Genomic DNA, 22,643 nt, shown 5'->3' with positions numbered 1-22,643 from the left:
TAAGGATCCATGCTGTGATGCGCTGAGTATCCTGCAGTCTTTCTTATTACCATATTGGATGCACTTGCTCAACCCTAAAAAGCTCAAGGTTATTAAGAGAGTTCACAAAATGTTTATTGTGAAACTGCATGGCCAGCAGTTGGGAACACTTCCATTTTAGCAGGCAATATGGAATGTAAACAGGTAGCACAACCTCAGAGAGCTACCATCTAATTGATATGACAGCCACAGAAAAGTAGACTAGGATGTAACACATGAGCTGAGTGAACAGCATAAGGATGAGAGCGTTATGTCTATTTCTGGAAATCAGTGGGACTTGGCATTTAGCTTGGGTGATGACTAGTTGCAGAACTAGTCAGGGAAGTGGAAACAATACAGAGATAAGCAAACAACAGTGAGGAGGATGACAAAAGAAAGTTCTGAATAAAAACCTGCAAATGCCTTAAGAAAACTATAATGTCATTTCCACACTAATCATGGAACTCATCACCACAATTGCCAGGTGATGTCAATGGGACTGCTCATGGTCTTAAGGATGAGCTCAATCCTAGGTATGTCACCAGATCAGGCACAAAGTACATACCTGGCTGTGGGAATCACCTGGAGTGTTTTGAATTTGCACTACACAAAACAAAATCTAGTTAACTCGTTCACTCACATACAGATGAATAGGATGAGAAATCCAAGATTTCTTTGGTTCTACTGGCAAGCTATGAATAGAAGTCTTAATTATATCGAGTAAGAAAATATATTTTGTATACAGAGAGAGAAAGAACAGAAAAAGTAAGCATAAGGAGAAAGAGCAAGAAAGAGGCAGAAAGAGAAAGAAAAGGCTCTCCTAATTATTTAATTTCACTCCACCCCAATATTTTTCATCCTTATTTTTGGATTGCATTTCTGTATGTATATAAACCAGGATAGTTTTATTGCCGGCATTTGTTTGATCCAGCAATGTTTGTCTCTCATTTTCCTGACTTACACTTTCATGTTTCCTTAGTGGAGTTCTGGATTACAAATTTCACTTACTTTCTCTCTATTAGTTAATGCATACTTTATTCCACATTAGAAGTTAGTCAGGAGTCAGCTCTCAGAGTGACATGGGACCATTAAAAAGAAGCAGTTAGAATTTGGCTTCTACATCTCTCAACAGACATAATCTCCAGTAGCTTCACTGCAACCCAATCCAGGGCAGAAGGGCTGGAGATAACTAGGAAAAATAACTAAAGTTTTAATAGATTTATGCTAAACTTTCACTGTACTATGTGCCCCCCACTACTCAAGTCATTTGAAGCTACATTTAGTGTATATTTTGTCAGTTTAAGCAAACATCCATCTTTACAAGGAAATTCTGATAGCAGGTTTCTCAACAGCAGGATTTTACTGCAGTTTTAAACTCTCCGTTTTAGACCTACATTTCACATTTTTATTCACTTGCCTGCAGGCAATTGAATGAACTTTCCATTCCAGTACTGGAGGAGTTTTACAACACCCACATGCAACAGAAAAGGGGGGGAAAAAAAGTTCATATAACCAAGGGATAAAGGGATATAAGCACACATATAAAAAACCCCTTGTAGCTTCAATTTAATTAGAAGGCAGAAAATCCCCACTGGCAAACTTTAAAGACTAACAGTAGTTGTATGCCAACAAAAAGGCTACACTTTTCTTTTGGGTCTCAATACTATAAAATCATCTTATATAAATACCAGAAAATGCCAAAGTAATTGGAGAAAACATTGAAAGTGCAAAAGTTATGGGAATGCCTCTGGAAACTTCAGTCCCCTTTCAAAGTCATTTGTCACAGAAATGGAGGTTCAGAAATACCACACTGTGGCTGCCGTAGCTATTACAGTTATAATCTCTTATGTTACACATACGGTGCAAAGCATCTTCCCAACAGAGCTTGAACAACAAGGGCTGTTATCTGCTTTGCTAACAAGTAAACAAGTCAGGCAGTGCTACAGAAAATGAGCAAGACTCTGTAAAAGAAGCAGTATGGATGTCTCTGTGGAGCTTGCCCAACACCTGGATCCCAATTTCACATTCCCTGCATCCTCCTGTGGCTAATAGAGCTCATGGGAAGCTTGGAGCACAGAAGGAAAGCAGGGCTCAGTCACAGCTATTTTTCAAGTCACAGCTTTTTTTCAAGCTGAATTTGCAAAGCTCTGTGGTTTTGGCTGGGCTGGAAATACCAGGCTTCCTTGTAATATTTTGGTCTTTCCATTCTCTTCCACAAATGAAACCAGGAAGCCGAAAAGTGAGTAGACTGGCTTAAAAAGAGAAGTCGCCAAGTTTTTTCAAACTGCTAAGTGACTGAGTCCAAATTTTGTTTGAGGTTAGAGCAAAAGTTCAGGCTGCTGCTAATTCTATCAGCCAGGCCTATGTTTGCTGTTGCCTCACCTAAAATGATTCTCAGGCGTGTTTGCTGAAGATCATTTCAAATAATGAAGTTTGAAATACAACAAAACACTATTTCTAAAACAAGTGCTTAAAACAAAGCCTGATCTCCCACAACACTGATAACAACCACTTACGAAAAGTGGTTTTCTTCACAATCCTGAAATCTGGAGACATGAAATATTTGAAATGAGCTTTAGGACAACAATAATTTTAAAAATTATAACAGCAAGAGTGAAGATACAGAAATGACTTGCCACTGGACAAACACGCGGAGATTCTGAATCTTTTTTACCAGAGTCTTAGGAAATGTTCCCAAACTTAGGGAGGCCTCTGTATTCACCTTCTCAAACCACACAGCTCTTTGGCAGAGGGTAGGGCATCATCTGCGATTTTCCTCTGTCCCAAGAAGCCATGACAGTTCGTGTTTAATAAGCTGCAAAGTGCTTACTCTCCAACGGGACTCGGCTAAGGAGATACATGCCACTGCTGAAAACCCTCTGTATTTCTCCCTTTGTAATTGGGTATGTGAATACTGAAAATAGAGAGATTCAAAGAACGTCAGCCCTATTAACTGTCAATTCCCACCCAAACCAGTGACAATCAAGTTAAAACCAAGAAAGCTAGGCAGCCTACATGAAAACATGGAATAATAAAGTTTGAAGCAAGGAGACCAGAAAGACATCACCTCCCCTTCAGTTTCTGCTGAGATAGATGGTTTAAAGATTAACCCGTGTTAAATAACAGAATAGTAAATTCCTACACAGACTCTCACAGGCACTTACTCCTTCCTTGGCTGTGCTGCTCTTACATGAGTTCAACCTCAAAAAGAAAAAAAATGGGGGTGTGTGGGGAAGAAAGGCTGATGTATGTCCACAACAGAGCTTTCTGCTTTCAGATAACTTGCTTAAGTGGCAAAAGCCTGAGCTTTGATATGGTCCAAATCTCTCTTAAAGACAAATGCCAAATGTGGGAGAAGTCACGTTAATTCCCTTGAAAGGATCTACATTAAACATTCACTATTTTTTTTTATATTAACATGGTACCTCGATCCATTCTGGGGAAAGCTACAATAAAAACAAACACTGAGCAGGCTCTGTCACTTCTGCAAGACATACTAAGCAAAATAAAGAATTTTGGTGAAAAAAAGGAGAAATTCTTCAAGAGCATGTTGATGGCATCAACTTAAGTTGCACAACAACCACTTTAAGAAGGCTCGTTTACTCTCCACAAGTTACATTAACTTTCTACTTGTTATTCAGGACCCAGTTCTCCTTACACACAGGAACTCCCAAACTATTTTGCACTCTGAAAAGAGTAATTTGGAACTCTGCAACCTTCTCTCAGCTGCAGATTCTAGCACAAAAAATAGAACTAAAGAACTTCTGTGGCATTTTACTTGCCATAATTAGAATATAATTTCAGTTTCCCTTGTCTTTTTCTAGAAACCATATCATTACAGTAAGCAGGGAATTAAAAAAAAAACCTTTTCTGACGTAAAAAAAAAGATTTTTGACCACCTGTGTATTTTTTCTCTTCCCTCTTAAATTCAGTCTAAAAAGCAAACATGAGAAGGAAATGATAAACAAATTTATGTGTGGACTAGTCAAACAAAGGGAAAATATGTGCCATGTTAAGAGATATCTCAGCCAGCTCAGAATGAGCTGACCGATTTACTGTGCCCAAAGCATCACTAAGCAGATCCAGCTATGTCTAGAAACGTGCACAGTTCTATCAGAGCAGCGCGCTGCCCTGGAAAGGGAGGCAGACCTTCCAACAGGCCTAATGAGCTTGAGTAGAAATGCCACGCTGATACGGCACTAAGTGAGCTCAGAAACCTCCGCAGCACAGCACCCATCACCATGGGTATCTTACAGGTACACAGCCAAAGCGACTCCATCTTTGGGAAGAATGCTTCCTTCTCTGCTGGAAGTCACTTCCAAAAACTCTCCCAAAAGTCTCTTCATGTTTGAAACATTTTGCAACATCTTTCACTCAACAGCACTTCTCAAGTGGGCAAGTTTGGGTACTGGACACCCACAGCAGGCACACCAGCAGCTGAAAGACCAGCAGTGGGGACCGGAACATGCGTGTTAGACTTGAACAAGGAGGAAAGAAAAGTCCTTAAGGAGTCAATGCGATGCACTGGGAAAGAGGAAGCTACTGGGGCAGTGTGGAAAAAGGGTAGCCCAGATCTCGAGGGAATATAGGTGCAAACGCTCACCGCCGGTTCAGCTGCTCCATTTGCTGGATGGAGCCAGACCTGTGGATCCCGTCCGGCGTTGCTGCAGCTGTGGGGCGCTGCCACGTGGTGGTTCGGTTGACATGATCAACGTAGAATACCCTCCCATGGCTGTCTATCCGAGCTTCCCAGTCTAGGGTTGGAAAAAAAGGAACGGATGACGCTGTCAGTGTGATGCCTTTCAGAAACACCTAAACACGGGAGATACATACAAACAGACACACATATACACAGACAGGGTATATACACGCGAGAGATACTGTATGTATAGTCTACATGCGTGCAAGATATATTTTGGGTATATATTCAAAATATACATCCAGATGTGTATAGGTACTATGTGCTTGTCTCTATATATGTATATGCAGCATATGCACATACATAAACATTTCACACACAGCACATAGGTAGCCTATGGAATTCACTACCATAGACTATGAAAAACAAGTGACATAGTGGCTACACTTTTCAAAAGGCTGGATAATTTTACAATTAGGAATACTCATTGGCTGGATTCATTGCAGGTCGCAGAACCGACCCTTAGTAGAGAAGGATTACATTGAGCTAATATGGCAAATCCCATGTGTTCTTTTTTGTTATGGTTCAGAACAAACGTTTCATTTCTCTCTTTTTCATAAAGAGGCTTTGAAGGATACCACAGAGCAGCTAAAGGCTCCCCTGAAAAACTGATCACAGCCTGGCTGGACATACCCTTAGCAATCTCTCTAAACAGATGATTATCATAGATCTGTTGCTCTGATGAATGCCAACTAGACTGAAAGTTTGCAGCATAATATCGAGCCTTCCGTCATTGTTTCCTGCTAATGTTTATGTTGTCCCATGATTGAAACCTAAAAGTTATTTGGTATATGATGGCTTGTGGAAAATGGTAATGGTGATAAAAAAATGTCTCTGGAACAGGAGAAATTCAGCAGTGAGCTAGAAAAGCCATATACCAAATTGGTTGGAATGTATGGAGTAGTGATATAAATTAGACTTCCTAGCTTCATATTTCTACATGATCCATCAGCTGATGACATAGCTATGTAAATATATGCACATACTTTCTACACGTGTTTATATACAAACTTCACTCACATTCACACACAAATGCACATATGGTGATTACCTTTGGGGGCAAACATTTCCTCTTATTGCCATATTCCTACTTAGATAGCCTCATCCCTGATGAGTCCACTCCTTCTTCTCTGGTTTTCTACAATCAAATTCAGGACCAGCTGGATTTCATACTTAAGCTATTTCATCTCCTACTCTCTAAGAGCGTGACTGAAGTTGTACCTCTTCTGCTGTATCTGGAAACCTGTCCTTTGTGAGCAGTTCCCATCCCCTGAATGCCAGCCCTGGCTAAACACAGCTCCCCTACATGGACTGGTCCCAGCCAAGCACAGGCTGCCTGAAGTCTATGGCTGGCCGTCACTGACGCATTAATCCCACAAACCTTAAAAAATGGGCACTGGCAGGCCTTGGAGGAATTTTCTGTAAGACTCAAAAACAAGAGCCATACGCAGATGCATTTCTTCTTTCACAGCTGACTGTAAGTACCTCACTACTTATAGATGCAAAACCTATAGTCACACCACAGGTACACACACACGGGGACTCTCACTGTGAACATCACTACATAAATTTAAGGGGAGGACTCTCTTCCTCCCACCAGGTAAAGTTTCCCAAGGATGTTGTAGCTGTTTCAAGAAGAAAATCACAGCTTTGTGAAAGCAACATCTAAAACGTAAGACAGTAAACAACAGCACATCAAGTACAACAGATGCACGTTGAAGGAGATGACTCTTGCTGAGCACGCTGTCACTGGTGGGCAATGGTCCTTCCAGAGCTATGCATTATCTGCAATATCCTCGAGGAAATAATCTTGGCCAGATCCAAAGTGACATGATGAACCTTAACACCATGAAGATCTTTGTTGTCTTTGCTCTTGTCTGACAAAGGAATCCTAGCCCTCACCCCACACTATGGTAAGTAGACATAATAATTTGAGAATAATAAAGGTTGGTGGATAACTAGAAGGTTGTAGGCCATGCTGTAGATCCCTACAGCCTAGAGAAGACACCAACTGGTCATATTGGTCTGAAGCCTGCTGAAGGACACTTAGTAAGAATACTACTATCCAATTACTCAGTCAAACCAGGGCTTCTCAAAATCCAGCCCTGTGCACTACTAGCTCTAGAGGCTATGTTGTAGTGTTTCTCCAATTAAATGCAACTCAGTTCCTAAGCTCCTAAGCATGATGCTTCAAAATCTAGGAGCAATTAAATTTGTCCAAAGCTTGGAGGTGACAGTGAAAACATCAGGTCTGGATCATGCAGACTGGATTACAACTTCAGGAAGGCTGTCTCTGTCGGATGAGTCAGACATGCAGCAGCAGTATGTACAGACACGAACTACACCTACCTGTGAGCACTGTTTTATGGGTACATACACCTGAAACCATGGGCTGACAGTTGCAGTGGCATGCTAAAATATGAGGAACTGTGCGTCACACGGCTTTTGAGAAACCTGCAGCAGTACTGCTCCTTGCAACAGCATTTCTAATCAGCTGGAGACCTCTTCTTTTGGTCACCCAGGAAGGCTGTCAGAGGGTGGCAGGTACCGACACTTTTGTTGTACACGGGTGGCAGATGCACTTTCTGCCTTCCCACAAGACAACCTGTAAGTCACACAAGTCACTGAAGCTACATATGATACCAGATTTGCGGACAGATGGATGGATACCTGCACAGAGAGACGAACAGGCTCTGACAGGTGAACTGACAGACAGAACTCTGCTTCCGAGCTGTGCTCAAGTGCCTTTGTGCTACTTCAGGGGACACAGGTGAACTAGGAACCAGCCAAATCTCCTCAGAGTCTTTTGTTAGCTTTTCAGGCAAAATAGGACTGTGACTGTGATGGAGACTAACCTCCATCTGACCTTCACAGCGTGCTGGAGCACAGGCTGGGGACGGGACAGTACCGCTCAGCCACACCTTCGGCAAAGAGCAGCTCTGAGGCAGGCACGAGTATTTTTCTTGGCCTCAGTTCTGCAGGGTTTCCAGCAGTACTAGCGAACTCGCACATAACGGGTGACTATTAATGCCGTACAAATTGCAAATCTTCCGTCAATCTTGTATAGACCTTAACATTCCGACTGGTCATTACGACACTCCTATAGGAATAATGAATCTGTTCTACGCTACTTTCCTAAATAAAACTGTCTGAAATAAAATTTCCTCCCTGAGATCAACTGTTGTGGGGTTATGATGAAACAAAGTTATTCAGATAACTATTCGAAAGAGAAAAAAGACTGTCCAGAAGATTCTGCGTGACTGAAGTAAAACCAGTCATCGCTGTACTTGCACCACTGACAAATTATCTTCAGCTCTACTTACGGATGGAAGCTAATACTGCATGCGAGAAATAAGCCAGGTTTGATCTTGTAACTCAGGTTTAAAATATAACATTTCTTCCTTTCACATGACTGAAGAACAACTTATCTAGGATAAAAGAGGCATTAAAGGCACTGAGAAGTGATACTATGCTAGAAGAAGAAACATTTCTGGATTAAGGCTATAGTTTAAATTTTGAAATTACTTGAAAATATCATGGAGAGTTTTTGGAAACAGGTTTCCTAGGTGATATTAACTCAACTTTTTTGCTCCCCAGACTAACTTAGTACATTCTATTCCTATTAAGATCAATATATTTCAGCCCACAGTGTCAGCCTTTATTGTAAAAATGATGTGATATGCAAATGCTAAGATAAAAATCTTACAAAGCGATACCGCTTCTGAACTGTATGTAGGCATTTTATGTCCTTAAACCAACTCTGCTGGGAAAGCACTTGTGAAAACCACTGGTAGGAATTTTTGCCTTTTGAGGATAATCAGAAGAAAGAGGAAGAATGTATTAAATTAGTGATGGAAGAATATGGAACACATTGACAGTCTGTTTTGTTTACCTGAGCTGGTGTCAGTGCCCCATCATTAAGTCATCTAATGGGGAACGTGTCCTATTCGCAAAGTGTTGAGTGGGAGGAAGAGAAATATTTGCCTGTTACAGAGGTAACCGTTCCCATTTCATCACTCACTGGCAAGCCACAGTGGGACTCCAGTAAGACTTCACTGGGTTAAAAGCATCTGAATTATTCCTACTGCTGTGCAGCTGAGGCCAGCATCGGGGCTATTTTCGGCTCTGGGAATACTGACAGCATGGTTGGTAAATGATGAATTATTTGTCAAGGGCACCATAGGCCAAATGAGCGTGTTCCCTTCTTGGGCTCTGAAGAAAATAGAGCACTTTGTTTATACGGCTGGTTGTTTTTCTGAGGCACTGCACATTTCAGGTTGTTAAATCATGTGCTGAAGTTGAAAGGTGATCAGCAGCACGTTGCAGGGCATAGAGTGCGCTCTGCTGGGCACTCAACACCAATGCAAACGGTGGGCTAATAATCCAGCAACACACCAGGGAAAGGCTGCAGAGACTGGTGGAAACATCTCCAGCAGTGGTAAAACCCCCATGTGATCAGCCTGCTAATCGATCATGCTACTTCAGACCCTCTCCAACTGCAGACACCGTTACAGTCTATAACGAACACAAAATTCACTGACGATTAAATCCACAAACAGTACAACAAGAACGCCCTACATGAGCTGCCTTTTCCCAGCTTCTACCGGTTTTGCTCAGATTTGGACCTGTTTGTCCCAGGAGCATCCTGACTGTGAAAGGGTTCCCACTGGACCTGCGAGCGAAGCTGACAGACCACAGGGAATGCTATCCCAAACCATCTCTGAAGCTGGTTATAGAAAACCTGGGGACAAACATTATAGAAAAATTAGAGTACTCTGCTGATACACCACCCAGAAAGCTTCACAGTGAGGCTTCTGGAGCACCTTACAGACACCCACTCATTTGAGTCTAAACACACTGACTGGAAAAAGGGAAGTAGCATTTTCATTTCATGGTAGCTAAGGAAGAAGATGGACCAAGGCAGAGGGAGGTTTCGGAGCTTGTCCAAAATAACATGACAACACATGAAGTTGTTCACAGGATCAAGTAAGGGAAACAAAAGAGCATACTTCTTGGGTTTTGGAGATTGTATATACAGAACAGGTGAGGTTTCAGAAGACATACTGACCTCTACACTGTTTGAGTTAACAGGAAAAGCCGAAAAATGCAATAAATTAAAAAACTAAAGCTTACTTGGTGGAAGAGGCTCATCGATAGTTGGGTAGTGATGATGGTCAGGCCTCAGGGAAGGAAGCTGGCTGACTGGCTGAGAATTATGGAGTAAAGGACAATCACCTATGGACAAGATATTCAAGACATTGACAGTCATTCACTGTTTTCACAATGTGGTTTAAAAAAAAATGTGCTACTGTAAAACATGTGATTATTTTTAAATAGGGTAGCCTGGTGTACTATCGGTTGTGGTTATTCCTATTTTCAGGCACTATTTTAATAACAACTCATACGCCAAAGAATTATTAAAATAATGCAACCAGGCTCTGATCTTAGGTTTGAGTCAATGCTAAACGGGCCAGACTCGGGACTCATAGACACACGAGTGTAAGCGAGAGAAGAACCAGGCCTGATCTCTGAGAAATACTGTGCATGTACAACCAAACTCAAGCTTCTGCAGAAATTGGCAGGAACATGAAAAATCCTGATTCCAACTTTTAATTCATCCCATTGGTGGGATATGAGGCCACAAGCCGCCTTGGACCTTTCTCTGCTTTTCCAAAAGATCAATGGCTGTATACATGGACCGGAATGGCAGGATTTTGCAGTCCCTGCAAAGCAAAAGGTCATTCCCTTCTATAGGTACTTTTCAAAATTCAAAGAGTCCATCTTGGATGGAAGGAGGGAGATTGAGAGAAGGTCCAGAAACAGGTAGGAGACAGGTGGTAGAAGAGGAGGACAAAAGATAGTGAGACATAGTCAGGATCCGAGATAAAGAAGGAAGACCTGAGATACAGAAGAGGGAAAGAAGAAGAAGGAGACACAGCAGACAGTGCAGAGGAAGTTCTTAAGCACTAACATTATATTCATGTCTATATACCCAAATATGAAATAAATGAAGCCTAAGCTCAAACTCATGTTCTGCTGAAAGCAACAAGTAACTTAAGATCCAGCCAATGTTTATAGAATCCTTTAAGAAGCTGAGAAGTTACAGTAGGGAGGAAAAATCTTAGACTTAACAGTGAGAATAAGGAACCTGCACGTTAAAACTTCACAAGTTCCAGAATTAAGATTAAGACTCTTTCTTAGTCTGTCCTTAAAATCTTAGAAACCAGGACTATTTACTCTACTAACAAACACATTTTCATGTTGTGTGGTAACAGTTTTTCACTATGACCTCCAGCTCCAGGTGGGCCTGTTAATACAAATACAGTCTGATTGCATAAACATAACATTTACACGCATCAGAAAGATGCATCTTAGGGAAAAAAAATCTATTTAGTGTTTCCAATATCACAAAACAGAAAAAAAATCACAAAGATACTTCAAAATTAAAATGCAGACCATTCAGCTAAGCCAAACTCACTGTATGCTGGCTGGCTTAGCTGTCTTTAATGTCAGAATCTTAACAGCCTACGAATGAACATTTTGTAAAAAACCCAAACATATAGCTATCAAATATAAAAATAAAATATTTACCAAAAAATACATTTTTTCCTTGAACAATCAACAGCTAGAAGGCAGAAGCCAATGTTGTATAAAACTGTAAAAAATCTCACACCACCCAGAAGTGAGAAAAATCACTTAGACAAAAATACTCCCTCTTCTAGGTACTCCGATGATACCGTATGGCCTGTTAAAAGTCTTCATGAAGCCACTCGGGTATAGGCGTATCTCACAGTTGCATCTGCTGTGTGTTTGGAACAGACAGCAGAGTTATGTAAGTTATCACTCAGTGCTAAGAGTCCATCTCTCATAGCGTTAAAAACTGCTGTTACTACAGGTGGTGTAGCACCAACTACCAGATCATCCATCTATGTGTCTTTACTTACCTCACCATAATTGACTCTCCCCTAGTCAAGACAGTTACGTCAAGCCAGCGGAAGCATGGTAGTACCAGTCACCTGGAGTGGATGGAGGTGACCACCTCTACTGCATGTGTGACAGCTGCCAAGTCATGAAGCAATGTGCACGTTTACCGAAGCACTCCCGGTGATATCAACAGAGTGCTCGGCGCCGGGCTGCCCTGCAGACATACCCTCTCTCCGCTAACCAGAGCCAAGCCACTGTGAACGCTGCCATGCCCTCTATACAGCTCAAGGGGCACAGTCTTGGAGCTGTACTGAATCCATACGCAGAAGACACCCTCTCCCCCCACATCCCCTCTCAGAAGTACACATAGTCCAAAATAACCTGTAAGCATGGTCTCACACACACACACACACGCACACACTCGTGCCCCCTTAGGTATGCTTGCGTATAAATGCTGACCAGCTGCAAAGACTCTTGCCTGCAAGGAAGGAAACTGGGTTTCTCTACCTCTGTGAACTTCTGAGAGGTCAATTCTTTGGATTAGATTCTGCTCCGCAAAGCAAGTAATTGCCTAGGCCCAGCTGTTTACAAAGTCTTTACACAGCCCAGTATGTAAGGCCACCCTGACACTTTTCTTTCTGTTGGGGTAGGGTCTGCAGCAGTACAAGATGGAGGTAAATAAATTTGGAATGGAGAAGGAAAAAGTAGAAGGACAATTTAGTTGGAGTTTCTCAGTGATCCCCAAATGTTACCGTTTTGGTGCCATTTTAAATTTGGTATCACTTATAGTGGGAGACAGATGACTCAGGATTTGGGAATGCAAAGACTATGTCTTGACCTTGCTGCACAGTCCTTAGCTGCTGCTGAGGCCTTCACTTCTTCAGTGAAAACAATACACTGAGGAAGAGAAGAGTGATCAAACCCATCCTCACGTAACTCCATACAACATAAAACGAGTTACCAAAGGGAGGCATTTAATGTAGCGGTTTGCAGGGATTAGGATAACAGTACCTAAATTACAAAGACAAAGAATTACTTTAAGTATGTTTTCTCTCTAGAGCAGGGTAAGGAAATGAGAATTTTGTTCAATATTGTCCAAATTTCAAAATACCTAAGGAAAAAAAAATCCCTGTTGAGTTGCCCTATGGTCTGAAATCTGAGGTGGGTTTGTTTGATCCTTGGGGAATTGGAACAAATAGGGCTAGAAAACTGGGTTCTTAAGAGACAAATATTTGCATTTCTCTGTGCTCATGACTGTCCATGGCTACCAAACATACACCGAAACTAGCCCAGATCTTCAGCTGGTGGAAATCAGCACATCTGCCCTTTGACAAGCACACGCTGGTCCTCTCACGGACTATCAGAGACATGGCAGCACATCAGATATGTGAAATGGAACAATCCCAGGAAATAAGGAATGAGTCGGTGGATGTGAAAATGCTGATCTGCCACATCACTACAGTAGCTAATCTTGATTTTGTAATGATGCACGTGTATCTACAGGAATCCATACATACAGATCCCCGTCTGATTTATTCGGTTTTGCTGGGATTTTTAAGGGCAGGCTCCATTATCCAACCCTCCCTGATACCTGGCCCAGCTCACAGCCCTCAAATTTGTAGGAAATAAACCATGAGCTATCAGAAACCTTGATTATCTGATGCCTTCTGTGACATCCAGATAATCAGGGTTGCTCAGCGCATCCATTCTCAGAATCTAACCTTCTCTTCTGCTGCTTGGACCTGCTACTGGGGTGTCTAGAATTTCTGTGGCTCTTTGTGGATTCCCACCATGAGCTACTAGTTCATCTGGCCACTGGGAGGAGCCATCCACTTGCTCCCTGTCCAGCTCAGGGCTCTGCACTGAATCTGGCACTGACTCAAAAGCACTGTTCTCCTCCTCATCATCATCCTGTGAGGAAAAGACCGTGCTCTCAGAAATCTTTGCACTGTCGACAGAGGAGAAGCGGGTATGGCTGGAGAAGCGATTGTTACTGTCATAACAGGAAGTGCTGTAGCAAGAAGTGCTGTAGCAGGAGGTACTGTAGCAGGAAGTGCTGTAGCAAGAGGGGCTGTAGCAAGAGGTGTCGCACGCCTCGCACTCGTTGTCACCATTGGGCCTGGAGCTTGACTCGCTCTCGCTTCCTGTCCTGAGGTGTTCCCCATCCAACAGCCCATCATTTAAGTCAGAGAGTTGCTCATCCAAGGTCCCAGGAAGCACTGTGCTCTGGCTGACATTCTCTTCAGCCTCATTTTCTGGAGGAGGCTCTGCTGCCACTGTCTCAGTCTCACTGACCGCCTCCTTGTCCACCACCTCCTTGACTGTAGACTCCTCATCGTTCTCGGCACCGTTTCCACCATCTTGCTCTTCTTCCCCATCGCTGCTCATCTGTGCTGAGGGTAGGCTGTGAAGCAGGTTGTGGATCCTTATGTAGTGTGTGCGAGGGGTCTCTGGCTCACCGCAAGCAGAAGCTATGACTGTCTCAAGTTCGGACACAGGCAGGGAGCAGGGCCTGTTTTTCCTCTTTGCTGTGGTCCTCAGCTGTAGTTTGTTGTCTTCCTCCTCCCGGGCTGAAGCCCCTTCTTCTTCCTGACTCTTCTCTAGGTCCTTGCCAGCATGCACATCTGCACTCACCTCATCGACATCTAATGTTTCTATGCTTGTCAAGACTCCACCATCTCCCTGAGCACCAGCATTGACTTTGTTATTTTCCCTAACTTCAGTCTCAGGAGGAGACATGCAAGCCAGCAGAGTCAGCTGCTCCGTGAGGTCCGTAGCGCTCAAAGAAGGCAATGCTTCTCCTGGGATGGATTCCAAGGTCTCAGGAACTGGCACCGCATCAACCTCCCCATCTCCTGCTAGCTCTTCATTTAAGCTGCTCTGGTTGACTTCCCCAGGTGGTTTGACAGCCCCTGGGCTATCGACACTGTTCACACTGTATCCATTTAGCTGTTCTGGAGCTGTACTTTCTGAGGTCACTGTGTTGATGCATGGAGGCTCACCGAGGCTTTCCTCTGTGGGGTTGTTCACAGGGCTTTCCTGGAGGTCAGCTGGCTCGGGATCCGCACTAATGGAGACCTCTTCATCATCTGTGTAAGACAAGGAAAGAAATTATTTACTCCTTTAACAAGAGTATTGCCTGAACCAGAAGCTTGGCTGTGGGGGCACAGACATCCACAGCAATTTCAGAAAATTAAAAGCATAAATTACAGTGTGAAATGAGTGGGCAACTGAGCAACTATAAAAAAATGCTGGTTTTTTGTTTTTTTTTTTTTTTTTTTTTTTGCTACTCGTGGTGGTAATCTGTATGCAGCACCGCGTCTCCTTGCTACATAACACCTTCCTGAAACGCCTCTTTGAGCCCAACTGGCACTGGAGGGAGTATTATAGGAATGATAAGGATGTCTTTCCCGAGGATTTCATGACATTTTTCTTGTCATGCTGAAGCTGACAGGACTCCACAACAGAGAACTTAAAAAAACTGTTTTTCACATCCCAAAAAGTGGAAACGTCCCTCCAAACATCCTTCGATGTCATCCTCATCTGTACCACCTCCTCCCAGATGCCAGACAACCTGGGTTCTTTCACACCATCTACACAGGCAAAAGACAGAAGTCAGGGTTTTCCAGCAAGGGTGAGGTCACGATTTCCAACCACTAAAGCAGCTGCTGGTGGCTTGACAAAGTGTACCTGAGCGGGCACTACCACAGAGAGGCAGAGAGTCCCTGAGCAACTCTCCTGAGACTGACACGAAAACCAAGGTTCAAACTTACACCATCATGACAGTCACTTCCTAATAGCTACAAGAGAATGTGAACCAAAACCAAACCAAAAGGGAGGGAAGGGGGGAAACACTAAATTATTTTTTTTGTTCTACTTTTTTCATTAAAAATACTCAAAACGAGAACGTTTCTAGTAATATCTACTGTTACATTCTTCATTTTTACTTATGAAGTGCTCAGATACAGATGACTCTACAAATAACAGCCCATCTAGCACTTCTACAGGACAGGTGACAGAGAAGCAGCCAATACTTGAGTTTTCCACCCTCTTCTCTCCCAGTGATGTGGCAGAGTATTTGAAGCAGTCAAGAACAGGAGGATATGAGACACCAGTAGTTCTAAGCTAAGTGGAAACAGGGAAGAAGTTGTGACTCACGATGCATCCTGTGATGGGGGGACTTTATGAACTTCCCTTTGCTCATGACTGTACCTAAAGTCCCAGGGCAGCCAGGAATGAATTCAGATATCTGAGGAGAAAGAATGGGAAGCAAAAAAAAAAAAAAAAGAAAAAAAGTCTAGATAAATGATGACCAAAATGACTGAGAGTTACCTGGATGGATGGAAGAAGTTATCTCAAATCGGAACTGCAGCTGGCCACTCACATGATCTGTAGGAAGCCTGCGACCCAGAGTGTAGCTTACAACCCTGTCCCTGAAAGAAAACAAATATCGTCACAATAGACTATAACCCACCCAGTGTCTACTGTGCATAGATAAAGCTGCTGTATCCTACAAAAATACAGCCTGGTTTTCAGAGGCTATTCAACCCAGCCATGAGGGCACGTTGACTTGCATACAAGAGAACGAATGGCAGAGGAGAGGACAATGTCTTCAATTACAATGGAACAGCTGAGTCAGTGAATAAGACAGGCTTCTGGGATACACAAGCACATATGTATATATACTGAGAGAGAACGGTGGGAATGGAACTTCTGCAGTATGGGTATGAAAATATCGACATGGGAAGCAAACAACTCCCACTTCAGCTATTGTAACAGGACTTCACTTCCCTGCTGATCTGACAATATCTACCCTTCTGCAGAACCTCGCATTTCTGTATCTCCTTCCCTTCACCATCCGCATAAAATTCAGCTTTTCTGTCCCTTCTTTCAAAATCCTGTACAGGCCAGTCCCCGCTTGCCACCTTCTCTTTCCAAACTGGCTGAATGACTGCTCTTCATCTCTTTCCACCCCTCTTACCTCTATGAAGCTGAAATATCAGGAGAACACCTTCCTGACAAGGTTGATCAATGACTCCATTCTGTTCTTGTGCAGGTCCCTCCCTTTGCCACACTTCATCCACCCCTCAGAACAGAATGAAACTATAGAAGAGATTAACTTCCCAGCTGCCCAAAAGGCTGAATCAATGTTTGCAAAGCATTTTTTGGGTGTAAAGGGTTCACTAAATAGTAATATTTACACATCTTATGAAGAAAAATAATTCACTTCAAGTTGGGCCATACGTGTTTGCTAGGATAGTTTCACATGCAGCAGAAACTCATATAAATGAGATGATCTCTAAGTTTGTGTCTGCTCTTTCTGAACTTGTGTGTAAACTTCTCGCTGAGCTTGCCTAAGATTTAAAAGCCACTTTGGCAATAAAACTAAGCCAGATCTAAGTGCAAGTTGGAGGCACTGCTCTTGGCGAAGTATATCCTTAGACAGTGTTTACAATAAGGAAGTAAAATAGTAAGATATAATCAGAAGATGATAAGAAATCTTCTCATACAGAGGGAAGCCAATGACACCAGTTATAGGGCTCTACCTTACCCAAGCTGTTCTTTTCCATCTGGTTTCTAAAAAGCTACCCTATCTTCCTTGCTTGAGAAACAGGGAGGTAGCTTAGTCCCTTCTGGTAGATTCAGCTGTCAATATCACAGACAGTTTCTGAACCAGTTGTTCAAAACCACTTCCAACAAGCTCAGCTTCCTGCTGTTCTGCTCAATTGAGATCCAACTTTCAGAAATGCCTTCTTGGAAACTGCATTGCATATGCTCTCCTCAGGAGATGATTCTTTCTCTCCCTGCTCCTCAAGGTCTGAACCTTGCAACTTTAGAGCCAACTTTTTTGGCTTTGTCTGAACACTATCCATCTTCCTCAAATTGGTTGTGTTACTTTGGCAGCATACGCCTTCCCAGGACTTCTACGCAATGGGGAAGCAGGGCAGGGCAGGGCAGGTGAGCTCAAGTGAACAGGTTATTCCTTGGCAGCAGGATAGAGTCAGAAAGGTTTAGTTATAACATGACATGTATATTTTTTTAATATTTCCACTGTCCAGAAATTAAAGGGAGGAGGAACAGACCTGGCATAGCCCATAGGTAACTCCCTGAAACACGAAAACAGCCTGTTGATAACATTAAAAGAATATTCAAATTGAAAATATTGCACTCTCCGGATTTGCAGCCATGATACACAAAACAGTCGTCTTTGCTAAATGCCAGCTCTCACTTTTCAAAATCCAACGGATAGGGTTATAGAGGGAATTCTTTGTCTGGCCTGTAGCCTATAAATTCTAATTAAGACCAACATCATTCATCAGACAACTGTCCGTTCAGAGACTCCCCCTCAACATCATTATATCACTATAATGATGTATCACCAGGGACTTCAAAACAGCACCACACTCATTAAACAATGGAAAATAGCATAAGCAGCAAATTTACCCTATGGCATGTCTTTCCAAGAGGCGTTGAACCGGCATAGAGAGTTTTCCCAGGAAACGCTTGATGATTGGTCGGCTCTTTGCAAATTTGTCTTTAACTTCTATTTCCAGGACATCCGTGGGCAGGGAGACAAAGCTGAATTGCTGCAATAAAGGAAGAGCACAGAACATGAAGCTGGAGGCTGGGCCCCAATGACGCACAGCTGCTAGTGGCGTATCGACCTGTGTCAGTCTCTGGTTTTTTCACAGGACCCCCAGGCACAGGCCTGCAACATAAAAAAACCTTGGCCTCAGAGCAGGCAGGTGAAAGCACCCTGTAGGGACTGTGTAATGCTGCAGAGTCAGGCTTGGGGAATGCAAGAATTTCATTTATGGATGATCCAAACACTCTAAACAAGGCTTGCCAATGGTAAGGAGAGTACAGCCACAGAGATCTAACGAACTCTGCCCTAGCAATGGTTATTGGTCTAGATGTCATTGCACAGATTATAGGTTTTTTCGTATTTTCCCTAAACAAGTTCTAAGAACTTTGAATAGCTGCACGTAAGTACAACTGAAGAGATGTTTAGTCAGCATCTCCCTCCACGTGAAATTAGTCCTCTTTACACCTGACTGGCTATTTGTGGTACTTCAGCTGTGAGGTGTACCTCAGCAACCGGGAAGTGAGATCTCTCCCTCTCTTGCTCATCCCTGCCAAACTCAAACAGGAAAAACTCTGAAAATACTGTTTATCTGGATCGATCGCCTAAGCTGGTTCACGGCATAGCCCAGCAAAGGGCTCAACCAGAAGGTAAAGTCGCAGCACAGGCTCCCAAAACAAACGATACCAGGGAAGATGGCAATGGCACCATCTAAAACTGCTGATGCCATTGGGTGCTTTGAAACACGCGACTGATACCTCGGTCCATCTGGTTTTAAAAACACCTGGTTTTATTTGTAAGTAATGTTTCAAGAGGCTTTTAAAGACTGCATGAGGCAGGAATAAGAAGGGTGGTATTTTAGGTTGTAGGAGCAAGGGAGTCCATGTGTACAGCGTCTAAACATGGGAGCATTAGGGCACCTGGAGATCTTGGGATCACCACATAGGAAAAGCAACGTTCTACTTAGGAATAATAGCGCAAAGCAAATACACTAAATAACTCAGCCTTGATTGCTCCTAAACTGTCTAAAATTCAGTACAGACTTGGAGCTGGTGACATGGGTCACTGAATCATTTTTCCAAACAGATCTGCTACTACTAGAATATCATCCATCAAAAAAACCACATGGCTGCTGTGGTGCGCCCTAGCAGGAAAAGTGTACGCCTGCTGCTCACCTAACTGAAAGGTCAATACTGAACTGGAAGACAGCCTTTGTAGTAAGTGAATATTGAGATGGATGAAAGGATTTTATAGCTTTCCTGCTGCCAAAAACAATCTTCACAACTGAATCATGCTCTGGGTTATCGAGGCCTGGAGTTAAGCCCTAAGTTGCTTGCTCTGATGAATCATGATCTCGTTTTCACAAGTACTGAGTTCAAACAGCTTCGAGTGAAACCAGTATGAGTGGCATATTCTGTTAATCAGACCCTGCAAAAATGCAAATAATCAGAAAAATATAATTTAAGTAACAGCTAATGTGTTATTTTCTTCTCATTTTTGTCTACATCTTTGCAACAGGTTACCAAAGAAGATAAACCCAACAAAGGAGAGAACATGAATTCTCCATGTATATTGGAAGTTGCTTTATAAAAGTAAGTTGTATTACCATTACTGTTCCACCTGCTAAAAACCGTGGGTAACTGCCACTTCGTGACACTTCCAAAGAAAGCAGAGGAACGGAATTAACTTTCAACTGATTGAGGTTACTGTAACGTACAGCAATTTGCCATTTAATGACTTCTCCATTATTATGCAGCTGACACCTATAGTGTAAAAAGGTCTCTGTGGGGTTGAACACGCACACGCACAAAGGTAAAGACTGAACTGTTCGTAAGTGCAAAGCAAAACGTAGGTTAATGATCTGTACCTTCCTATGTTATTAAGTCTTGTGGTACAACTCTGAAGCAAATCAGAATCTGCCCGGACATTTGTTTCCATAGTATCAGGTGGAACCAAGGCTGACAGTTCCTTCCCTGCACAAGAAACACACTGACGTACTCCAGAGTAATTAGCACCTAAGGTGAGAGTATGGATGCACGGAGCAACGTGTGTCAGAATCAGCCAAAGCAAACGTCCTTTCTTCCTTGAACAGCTTTGCCTCTCCGATGTACCAATGCTGGGATATTCCGTATGATTGGTAAAATCAAAATGCATTCTGATTTCACCACCTGCCAACCACGTTGGACTGGGACCAGCCCCTGGCCCATGATCACAGTTCCCAAATGCTGCTTCTAGGAGAATGTCCAGATGTATAAAACCAACACAGCATCTTGGAAACACAACCACGCCTTTAAGACCAGAAGTGTCCTGCGGCAGCTCAGAGGTTTTGTCATTCAGAAACAACTGCAGTTTGAGATCAAAAGTTAACAAAACGGGTTTGGGGAGGGGTGGGGGGCAGCTTGTAAAATAGTGATAACTGAATTATGTAAAATTATCTAAACATTTGCTCCTGCTGTTGCTTTCACCAAGTTTAATCCTTAATGGGCAAGATTTTTCTAAGGCAATCCCTCACTGAGGATGCCTCAGGCTCAGGCCATCCACCCTGAAAAGCCCAATGGAATCCCTGTTTGCACAACACATGCACCTCTGGCCTTTTGAAAAACGGACCTTATCGAAACACCTAGGTTTGAGAACTCCAAAACTAATCAATGTATTTTCAAAAAATCACCAGTCACTTTTGAAAACATGGAGAATCTTGTGCTGTTTAAAGATGGGACTGATGTCTTTGGAAGTGGAAGCAAATCACCATTAAATTCTGGTTTCCCTCTCTTCCTTCGCCTTCTTTTCCGACAGGCCAGCCCTTGTACCTTAACCACAAAACACTGGCTGCTTTTACACTGTTCAAAGCAAAAAGGACACCGATTATAAATTCTATAAACACTCAGTGATGTTGTGATTAATAATTCATCCCAAGGAGGGGTGAGAAAAAGAGGCTACAAGATCACAACAGAGAAAAAAAATTGACTCTTTTCAGGATGAGTAAAGTTTGAAGCGGCTTCTTACACATGCCCACTAACTACATCACTGAGAACCAAGAAGTGCTGCATTTTAGGAATAAGTCTGCTGCCATTTTTTAATGTTACTGTGACAACTTTTACTGTAAGTGTTCTGCTATTTGAAACTTTTCATCACAACTCTCAGTGATACAGAACTAACTCAGAAGTTAAGCTTTTACATTAAAAAGAAGTATGATGGCATGGTTGCAGAGAAAAGCAAGAATACACAAATTTTAGTAAAATAAGCTCAAATATATTATTTTAAGGAGAATTCTGATTTTCCCAATAGTTGCTCCTTGAAGCCAGATTCTCGTATGTTTTGCAGCTGGCATCGGCTACCATACATTTTCTTTCACAACCTAAGACAGCAGTCTTTAAGCTGTATATTTTCACTGAGGCCACTACTCATTTTGTGGGTTTGTTCACAGGTTGGGTTTTTTTCCACAAAAATCTAGATTCTTTGAATCACAGCTGTTAGTGACTCTGTAACACTGGTCAAGAAGCAGCGTGGAACCCGCTGCAATCCAAAGACACTAAACTGAAGTTTACACTGAGACTAACTGGAGAAAGGTGTACTGAAGTTTACATAAATGGTCTTTTTTTCACAGTCAAAGAACAAAGTGAAAATAAAATTTCCGGCAATTTTAAAATTCTGAGGTCCTGACTTAACTTTTTCAAAAGGTTTAGCCTCTCCAGATGTCCAGAGGTCCCCCAAACTTGACAATGGCTGCATGAACGTGGTTTGTGACTTCATCTAAGGATTTCTTTGTACTTAATAGAAAAACTTTCAAAGTAATGGATTTCAACACAGGTGCAAATTCACCTCCCAAAGCAGCTACAGTTTTAAGGTAAAACTTAGGGAAAAGACTGTCTAATGAGTGACTATGTATTGATTTGGTTAACAGTAGAAAACAGGACATCAAGAAAGAACACGCCACGAAAATTGCAAGTGATGGCTAGAACTTGATGTTTTTACTTGATCCCTTACCAAAATTCAACTAAAATGCATGATACAAAATGTGGGCAAAAAAAGCTTACAAGGTATCACTGGACCCCAAAATTATAGTTGATCTACAGCAGCTGGTGGATGAATAAGAGTTCAATCTCTATTCTCTGATTAGCCCAAACCAGTAATTGCCTACATTGCATTAGTCACAGTGCATTACCCTGTATAACACATAAACTACTGTTTCACACAAAGTGACTCCTAGAACTTCAGACGATGCACAACACAGCACACTCCGCAGAGGAGATGGCAGATTGCCTCAACAAAACTGCCAAGAAATTGCAATTAGGAACAACCTGTTTCTCACAGGGTGCCTGGCCCTCGAAACAGTCTCCGACCCCATTTGTCCATGTAGTCTATCAGCTGTCCTCTTGTCTGATCCTTTCCGGCTGGGGAAGAGAGGGTCCCCGTTAGAGG

At 42.5% G+C, this 22,643-nt stretch overlaps 1 protein-coding gene across 2 annotated transcripts in view; it reads right to left on the bottom strand.

Moving 5' to 3' along the window:
• The window catches only part of HECW1 (HECT, C2 and WW domain containing E3 ubiquitin protein ligase 1), a 166,061-nt gene that overhangs the window by 57,121 nt on the left and 86,297 nt on the right, over positions 1-22,643 (bottom strand). Inside the window, exons 6-10 of one of the 2 annotated variants that reach the window (XM_010137917.1) lie at positions 18,086-18,228; positions 15,974-16,074; positions 13,363-14,730; positions 9,851-9,952; positions 4,622-4,772 (exon numbers count right to left, since the gene is read on the bottom strand). In XM_010137917.1, the coding sequence (XP_010136219.1) occupies positions 4,622-4,772; positions 9,851-9,952; positions 13,363-14,730; positions 15,974-16,074; positions 18,086-18,228 (1,865 nt within the window). The remainder of the gene's footprint in view (positions 1-4,621; positions 4,773-9,850; positions 9,953-13,362; positions 14,731-15,973; positions 16,075-18,085; positions 18,229-22,643) is intronic. The other variant, XM_010137918.1, reaches the window with a different exon arrangement.

This window comes from Buceros rhinoceros, unplaced genomic scaffold, assembly GCF_000710305.1.
Source record: "Buceros rhinoceros silvestris isolate BGI_N320 unplaced genomic scaffold, ASM71030v1 scaffold3756, whole genome shotgun sequence".
Classification (NCBI taxonomy): Eukaryota; Metazoa; Chordata; class Aves; order Bucerotiformes; family Bucerotidae; genus Buceros; species Buceros rhinoceros.
This window is presented reverse-complemented; position numbering and strand designations above follow the sequence as displayed.